Source organism: Clytia hemisphaerica, unplaced genomic scaffold, assembly GCF_902728285.1.
Source record: "Clytia hemisphaerica strain Z4C2 unplaced genomic scaffold, Clytia hemisphaerica genome assembly, whole genome shotgun sequence".
In the NCBI taxonomy this organism is placed as follows: domain Eukaryota; kingdom Metazoa; phylum Cnidaria; class Hydrozoa; order Leptothecata; family Clytiidae; genus Clytia; species Clytia hemisphaerica.
Window position 1 is genome coordinate 1 of NW_027104187.1, and position 8,893 is coordinate 8,893.

The 8,893-nt window shown below is 35.2% G+C and overlaps 2 protein-coding genes across 2 annotated transcripts; both read left to right on the forward strand.

Annotated features, from left to right (window-relative positions):
• Window positions 1-17: 17 nt before the first annotated feature.
• Window positions 18-5,463, forward strand: LOC136814905 (replication protein A 70 kDa DNA-binding subunit-like; the record flags this gene model as incomplete). Its single annotated transcript, XM_067071328.1, is given in 10 exon segments — window positions 18-36; window positions 292-359; window positions 748-816; window positions 1,180-1,334; window positions 1,670-1,793; window positions 2,063-2,125; window positions 3,395-3,511; window positions 3,705-3,812; window positions 4,463-4,549; window positions 4,967-5,463. Coding segments are annotated over 10 exon segments (915 nt in total), but the record flags the coding sequence as incomplete, so codon positions are not given.
• Window positions 5,464-5,793: 330 nt separating this feature from the next.
• LOC136814906 (arp2/3 complex-activating protein rickA-like) lies at window positions 5,794-8,497 on the forward strand. Its single transcript, XM_067071329.1, has 4 exons — window positions 5,794-6,187; window positions 6,420-6,892; window positions 7,296-7,459; window positions 7,683-8,497. Exons 1-4 carry the CDS (start codon window positions 5,845-5,847, stop codon window positions 7,828-7,830), a joined length of 1,128 nt encoding a protein of 375 aa, XP_066927430.1. The 5' UTR covers window positions 5,794-5,844; the 3' UTR covers window positions 7,831-8,497.
• Window positions 8,498-8,893: the final 396 nt, after the last annotated feature.

Sequence of the window (8,893 nt, forward strand, 5' to 3'; positions counted from 1 at the left end):
AAGATATTGAACAAGTCAATAAAGATGCTATGATTGGTAAGAAAAACCATCAAATATGCTGTCTTAAAATTAGAAGAATTTGGTTAGTTTTGTCTTGAAATTAACTTAGAAATCAATTAAAGCATTGGATTATAAAATTAATATTTTAACTGTTATTGGGTATTTAACAATTTAATCCAAGCTGAATCCAAATGCGCCTCTGTGTAAAAAGTTCAAAAAAATATAAGAAAGACTGGATTGACAATGCTATTGCAGTATAATAATGTTAAACTGTATTGATTTGGCTTCTAGACATTGTTGGTGTGGTAAAGAGTGCAGCAGATGTTTCACAGATCACTACCAAATCTACAAACAGACAGGTATTCTGAAATACATTTAAATATATCAATAAGCTTCTTCTGAATTCCCTACATTCATTACATGTACTAAAGGTATTTTCATTGTTATTCATAATGCCTTATTATTATAACACCTATCAACCCGAGCTTTGAGGGGACTGGTAATAAATTTACAAGGAAAATATTTTCTCAGTGTTTCTCAAGTCCACCTTAAGAACAAGCCAAGCAAACTCCTACATTTCATCAAAAGCTGACCGCAATACTACGAGTTGATGGGTGTGATAAAGTCTAATTTGTTGTGAACCCCTATGATTTGAAGCAGTTTGCTGTAAGATTGACGCTGAATCAATTTTCAAATTTCAAACATAATATATACCATACTATGATATTAAAATATAAAAAATTTCAGGTTTCAAAACGAGATATTACAATTGTCGATCAAACAGCTTCTATCAGTGCAACATTATGGGGAAAAGATGTAAGTAGCATTCTACCTTCATGGGAATATTATGGTACCAACTTAATTCACAACTGAAACCCCCAACTTTAATGATCCTGGGTCAGTATTATTGATATGAAAAGCTTGTCTATTTTATTTGTCTGTGTGGGAATCAGGATTTTCAGGTTATACATGCTTTTGATGAAGAAATGTTTGGATACTTTTGGAACTTAGCAATTTTACCAAACCATTTCTGAATTTTGAGGACATGACTGGAAAATTAACATCTTTTCTGGTAGTAATTCTGAAGTCATTGTACTGACAACTTATTTTATTTATCTATTTTCAATTCATAATTTAATGGTGGCATTATATTTGACCTAAAATATTCTTTCTTCTAAGGCCGAAACATACGAAGAATATGTCAATGCGAATCCAGTTATAGCTATCAAAGGAGCTAAAGTATCAGATTTTGGTGGAAGATCTTTATCAATTTTGGGGAGTAGTGTCTTCAATTTAAATCCTGATCTACCAGAAGCTCACGAACTGAGAGGATGGTAAGAATTTGATTACACAGATATGGATGATTAAATGACCCATAGGAAATCCAAAATTTTTGACTCTAGCAGATAAAATTTTTTTTTGTATAAATTTGGGGCATCCCAGTATATGGCTAATGAATCAAGCAATCAAACTTTTTACGCTTTAGGTACGCAAAATTAAAGAACCGCCTAATTATACAAACTCTGCCATCAGTCAAATAAATACCTGCAAAAAATCTGACCACCAAATTAAGTACACGTCAAAATTGATCCACTTATTTGTGTAAATTTCAGGACATCTCATCATACGGTTTATGAATAAAACTTTTAAATTTTACCTTCCGCTTTAGGTACGACAATGGTGGAAACAATGAAGACATTGCTTCCCTTTCCGGCCAAAGGAATCAAATGTCTGGGGGAAGTTTCAAAATCATCAGTCAGATCAAAGACGAAAACCTTGGAATGGGCGAAAAGGTAATATAACATTTTTTTAAATTCGATGAGCTTAATTACAACTCCAGTCAATTATTTTACTACTTTGGAATTAACTGCAAATATAATATGATTTTCGATTTTGATGTTTATGATGTTCTTATGTTTTTATACTTAGGAGAATAAAAATAAGCTCAGCATTGTTATGAACTGAGGCTCGGACTATTCCTAATTTCCTGCAAAATGTGAGCCCCTTTTTCTGATAAATTTGTCCCTACAAAAGAATTCATAAAGTTCCTTTTGTATTTCAGGCTGATTATTTCAATGTCCGAGCACATTGTGTATTTATGAGGAAAGAAAATTGCATGTATAAGGTATTTGATTTTTACTTTCATTCAGCTTTTAGTATCTAGTCTACAAGATTTTTGGACCTACCCCGGTGGGGTAGAGGTCCTATAAATTAACCGATGTCCGTCCGTCCGTCCGTCCGTTCGTTCGTTCGTTCGTTCGTTCGTTCGTTCGTTCGTCCGTTCGTCCGTTCGTTCGGCGTCCGTCTGTTACCAGTTTTCTCAGGATTGGCTCATTATGTTTTGGGCACATGATGCAAAAGGTAATGCCCAATGTGACGGAGCCCGATTTTCGAAAAAATCATTTCCGGCCGAAAATGCCGAAAATAGGAAAAAAAACGTTTTTTTTTTTCCCATTTTTGAGATTTTCATCATTAGTTTTTTCAGATTTTTGGCTCAAAAGCGTATTAAAGGCTAAAACATGGCAGAGTCCGATTTTTGAGAAAAATTCTTTTCGGCCGAAAATGCCGGAAATATGCCGGAAATCGCCGTTTTTTTTGCAGATTTTCGGACTTTTTCCTTATATGTCGTTTTGTTTTTTTTTTCACACAAAACATTATTAATAGCAATGACCCACGATCAAGCATGGTTCTTGTCGATAAAACTGATGTTTGAAGCCGAACTTCTAAATCGCCAGAAACAAGCGATTTTTCTCCGGAAAAACGGTATTTCTTGAATTCTCGAGCTGTACTTATATTTTTATGAAATTTGCACACTAATGTAAAGACAATACCTAAAAGGGACGGAAGCCCGATTTTGAAAACAGTTTTTTCCGCCGAAATGCCGGAAATATCCGAAAAACTGTTTTTGGATTTTCCTCGAGTTTTATCATAGTTTTTTCTATTTTTTGCTCTAAGATGCGTTTAATATTGCCCAAACAGGCTGAGTTCGATTTTTGAGAAATTTTTTTTTCCGGTTGAAAATGCCGGAAATCGCGTTTTTTCAGATTTTCTTAGATTTTTTCCTTGTATTTCTATGTTTTTGACACAAAAACATTATTGATAACAATGCTCACCATCAAGCATGATTCAATTGTCAATAAAACTGATTTTTGCGACCAGAACTTTCTATTAATTTTTTCCCTACAACCCTTCCCTCTCCCCTTATCAACAATCAATGATGAATTTATTGCGTTATGCATTTTCGCTAAACGCTATGTTTTCTGACTGATTTTTTTTCATTTTTCTCCTTGCATTGCTATCTAACTTTCATCATCAGGTAGGTCCATTCAGCATCTAGCTTGTTTCGATTTAATTTTTTTGTAGTTTTGACACTTCAATATTTTCTTTACCAAAGGCATGCCCAAGCGCTGAATGTAACAAAAAGGTTATTGAAGAAGAAGACGGAACTTCATATCGCTGTGAAAAGTGCGATAAAAATACACCAGACTTCAAATACAGACTCATTTTATCGGTATGGTATTTTATTATTTACGTCTGTGTTTTGCATTGATTAAAACAAATATTTTCAGTATAAACCCTTTTGTTGGTATAGTACCCAGTACGGGAAACTCAATCCTTAATCTGAAGACATATGCACAAAATCTGCCTTTGCATGGTAAATCAATCAAATAAGTTTGAAAAATCCTCCATTTTCTTTTCTTTAGTCCAACATTGCTGACTTCTCAGGCAATCAATGGATCACATCTTTCCAAGAGAGTGCAGAAGCAATATTAGCAACAACAGCTGAACAACTCGGAAAATGTCAACAGGATGTAAGCTCAAGCTCAACTGACTTTCTACCTTTTCTTTCCTCGTCTTTGACGAAAATCGGCAGAAAGTCGACTGTCTAAAGGCCGGTCTCCACTTGCGCGCGCTATGAAATTTGGCTCATCATTTTGCTTGGAAAATTACGTCGAAAACGGCGCGCGCTTGGAAAAAAGTTGTGTATTTCAACTTTTTTTTCAAGCGCGCGATCGTTACGTCATACGCACCAATGGAGTTGCTTCATTTTTCTTTTGACCAATAGCGTGGAAGCTTTGCTCGAAGAAGAGCGATCGCAGCGCGCGCAAGTAGAGACCGGCCTTAAAGTCAATGCAATACCTTCTTGTAACGTCAATGCAATGACTTTTTTCAATCCTTTCAAGCAAGATTTTAAATGCCAACTTTCTGTCGACCCTCTCCCAACTCTAACATTAGAAGTTAAGGACTAAAGTTAAGACTTTTAGAAGAATACTTTTCGGGGGCTCGTAAAGAGAAGAATAAGAATTGCTCGTAATTGTGTTGTGTAGAAATTTTTCATCAGTGTGTTCACTTATCAGATACCAGATAAATCTTCTGCTGAGATGATTTGCATGCACATGTTATGTAGACATATTTCTGGTATATCGTTGTATTGCTGTAATTTTAAATCTTTTTTTCCCAGGACGAGGTTGAATTCAACAGAATCTTTGATGATGCCTCTTTCAAAATATACAACTTTAAAATCCGTGCGAAAATGGAAACCTACCAGGTAAGATAATGAAAAGAGTAGGCTTTGTATGGTAGGAAAAAAGCTTGCAATTATAATAATCTTCTCAGGAAACTTCTTCTCATTAGAAGTGATCATCAAAGCTTTTAATTGATGTTTTTATTTCTAAAGTGTGCTCTTACTTTTAAAAGTTAAATACTTTTTTACCCTTTCAACTTGATTCTATTTTAAAGTAGCTTTTGAGATGCTTTTTTTTAAACATGGGCAGTCTAAGCCACTGAGCAAGTCTGAGTGTATTCGACAAAACTCCTTCAACTTATTCCTAAGCAAGGTTTGTAGAAGTCACTAACAGTGTCATTTTAGAATGGCCTTGGGAATGGGGCTTACTAAGAGTGATTCTCTGCTTGACTTTAATTGTGCATTAATTCATTGTTTCACCAATTTTTTGTTTCTTCAAAGGATGAGAAAAGATTGAAATGTTCTGCTGTGAGTGCTCAGCCAATCAATTTCCGACAAGAATCCAAGAGGTTATTAGATTCTATCAAGCAAATGGAGGGCATGTAAATTAATACGTCTATAAATCAGTATCTGGACAGCTGATGAGCTGTAATTTACTGGTTGGATTGAAAGATTTTTGAATCAGCTCCTGAAAATGAGCAAAGGTTCATCTGCTAGTGACTTATTGAAAGAATAAGACAAAGCAGACGAATTCGTTTGTTTAATTCTGAGCACTTCGGCTCAGTGGCAGAATAACGAGTTTTCAAGTTCAAAATTGCCATAGTCAAGAAATTGGCATGTTGTGCACAGAGCGGATACAGGAAACGTAATCTTTGATTAAATTTGATGTGTAATATATAATGGTCATCATTTTCATTAATTGTTGGAGATGATGAATGAAAGAACTTTTTATTAAACTACAAAAGAAGTAGAAAAAACATAAATTTTTCATTTTTAACAACAAATAGATACAAGTTTTGTATAAAAATTCTGTTTGGTTTTGTTTTTTTGTTCTTGATTCTTATATCTTTTTCTTTTTTCTATAAATGAAACGAAATATATTTAAGTTATTTACCTGTCTTCACCCATAGTAACACACTGAAATTCAAACGCCAAGGTTTGGTTATTAAAATACTTTACCCGACATTACTTAAACAGGTTTCCTTAAAATAGTATCTGTTCAATACGGTATTAGCCCTCGTGCTAATATGTTTTTGCTCGTCAAACTATATCTTCATCATAGTAGAATTAATAGTATGTCCCACTTCCAAAATTCACTAATATTAAATATTTGTTTCTTTTAGTAAAAAAGAAAAACAAACAAAAAACACAATATCAAGATGACAGAATGCTTGGACGAGTTTGATGCCCCATCGCCTATGCCAACAAAATTCTGTTCAAGAATCAGTCTTGCTGAATACGAAGAAAATGCCAGTCGAAACACAGAAACTGGCTTAAAAGACCTGTTAGAATATTTGCAATATAATCCAACCGTGTATTATGAGATCATGGCCAAACGCAAACGAGAAGAACTGGACAACGCTGGGTTTTTATCGTATTTGAGATCCAGGCTAACTGAATGGTACACAGGCTCGTCAACCGAAACGGTTGATCCGGAGCAAGCTAAGAAACAACTGAATGATTTGAAAGATAGTATCGTGAAATCCTTCAATTATTGTCAAGGTAACCATCTCAAATCTTATTTCCTGGCAGATTTCCGAAGTTCTTCCGACTAAGCGAAGTTTAAAAAGAGGTTTTTCATCTACTGCTACTATAATGTATTATTAATCGTCTATCCTTAATTTGCTCTTTGGTTTGGTCCAAATTTCAGCCACTTGTTTTTATAAAAGGGGAAAGGAGACTGAATACTCAGTCTCAGTTGATTATTGAGATATTCTCTTTTTTGTTTGTTTAGAAGCGAAAGGTTCAACTCGTCGTTTTTCTGCACGAATCGCCGAAAAAAGGTGGCGAAAAGTCAACCACGGCAAGAAAGAAACAAAACATATCTCTCCAATCAATAGTAAACTTGACTTTGAAAGTGTCGCGAGTGAGAATTCGAATACATATTCTTCGATGGTTAAGAAAAGCAAAGAACAACCCAATGTCGACAACTGTGTTACTTCAAGATTTCCACTACCTCATACTCACACCAACGGAGATGCTCAAACAAGAGGTCCTATTCCATCTTCTCAGCAAAGTATTTTAACTGTACCGAGGGGCGTTCCACCACCTCCTCCACCACCACCACCACCACCGCCTCAGGCTCACTCATTACCATCAGCAAGGATTTCGAAAACATTGTCAAAACCAACAGACAAAAAGGTTGAACAATTGTTGAACAATTCAGCGTCGGTGGATCATAGAGAATCGACGCTCTCAGATAGTAAGGTATGTTAATAGCGATTTCTTGCTATTGATACAGCTTATAGAAGCTCTGGTGCTGATCATCGAGCACTCTTTGATGGAATCATCTAACACTTATTGATATTTATACAGCTTGAATTTAAACACGGAAAAATTGGATTCAAATTCGAATCAAAGTGCTTTAGGGTGTATTTGACCTCATAGCAATGTATTGAAAGGATCTACGTAATCCTGTGGAATCGGAATCTCAATGTCCTATTCGGGGAACACAAATTTGTTCGAGTTAAGGAAGTTTCGAGTTGTGGGGTGAAGTTGATATGGGGCATTATAAAATGAAGGGACGAGAAAAGTTGTTCGATTTAAGGAGACATTTGAGTTTTAGAGGTTCAAGTTAAAGAGACTTCACTGTATACCCTTTCTCTCTTAGATTCTTTCACAAAAGCGTAAACTAAAGAGTGTTTCGCGGACTACCAACCACCAAACATCTGCGTCATCGAGCAACGATAATGGAGAAGGAGGCTACACCAGAATCATGGATGCTATCAAAAATCCTGACAGTCGTGCTGCACTCAAGCAAATCTCTGGGAATAAGTAAGCGAAGCTATTTCAATTTTCATTCATTGTTTTAAGGTTGGAAAGTTCACACGGAGACGATTTTCATCAAATTTCATTGGAATAAGTAAAATAAAACCTTTAGATTTCTTGAAGTCTTCAGAGTATCTTTTTTGAGATTTTTGAAACTTTTTTCATTTCTAAATTACAGTTTTTCTCTAACCCTGAAATCTCATAATATTTTGCTTTATTGTACCCATAGGCCTGGTAGCTGGGTCACACCTCCACGAAAAAAGCATACTTCAGATAGCAGTAATATGTTCAACTTAGAACTATTGAGGAAATTTCAAAATGCAAAATCACCGGTCGGTACTGACTCTCCTGGTTTCGATGTCACCTTTACACCGTGATGATGCTGGTGGCGAAGCAAGTCATATTCAATGTTTAGGTGAAATTGGCTCCTTTTTCAGCAGAAGGAGGGTTGATAGTTCGAGTATGAGGTGTATTGTGTAATTATACACTCACTTCAAATGGTATCCTTCTTTTTGTATCAAATGCTGTTGATAACCTTTGAATCTATTGTGGTATGCAATTGTAATGCGAATACGTTTGTGTTGTTTTTATCAAACAAACAAATAGATGAGGAACCCATCCCTCAAAACTCATTAGGCTTTTCCAGAAAAAAACCGTATACTGGAAAAGCCCATTTAAAGACAAGTAATAAAGTCTGCTGACATCCAAAAAAATATAGACCCTATTTTATTGATAGTTAGGATGACGTTGCATTGGGAATGAGGACGATGGATTCCAAACTTGGAAATTTAAACGAGGGAACAAATTCTAGATTCCTAGACTCCTGGCTCTTAGGAGAGACTATCGAGTGCTCTATACCCTTCCAACGCATACGATGATCTATCATTTTAAATTATGATATGAATTATTATTTTTCGTTTCCCTATTTTATCAACTTTTTATTTTAACCTTTTACTCCCTTTTATTAAATGATTGTACAGAATGAATTTTATATTTTTATTGATATGGAGAAAAATTAGAATCTAAGAAAATATCTGATGAAATTATGTGTTCTTGTCTATTACATCGGTTGGGAATGGGCTCTTCCAGAAAATGTCCGTCCATGGAAGGTTGAGGTGTCCGGGGGGAGAAGGATAGTGAAAAATCTTCAAAATTTGCCTTGTCCGGGGGTAATGTTTTAGGTTAATTTTGAATGTCCAACCGATGCCTGTCCGGGGGGTCAAAAGTTACAATGTCCTAGGGTGAATTTCCAAAAAATGTTTTATCCTCCACCCCCCCCCTATGTTCAATTTTTTTTCTTGAAGAGCTCAATATTGTTTTGTTAATTGTTTTTAGTTAATTCACTACTGTGTGATCAAATATGTTTATTCAATGCCAAGGATGCTCTTGATTGTCTTTAAGTATAAACATATTGTTATTTAGAATCGTTCAAAAAATGAA

Coding starts and splice junctions, on each gene's coding strand:
- LOC136814906 (XM_067071329.1), top strand. CDS start 5,845: ATGACAGAATGCTTGGACGAGTTTGATGCCCCATCGCCTATGCCAACA. Junction 6,188..6,419: donor ATCCTTCAATTATTGTCAAG/GTAACCATCTCA, acceptor TTGTTTGTTTAG/AAGCGAAAGGTTCAACTCGT. Junction 7,460..7,682: donor AAGCAAATCTCTGGGAATAA/GTAAGCGAAGCT, acceptor TTGTACCCATAG/GCCTGGTAGCTGGGTCACAC.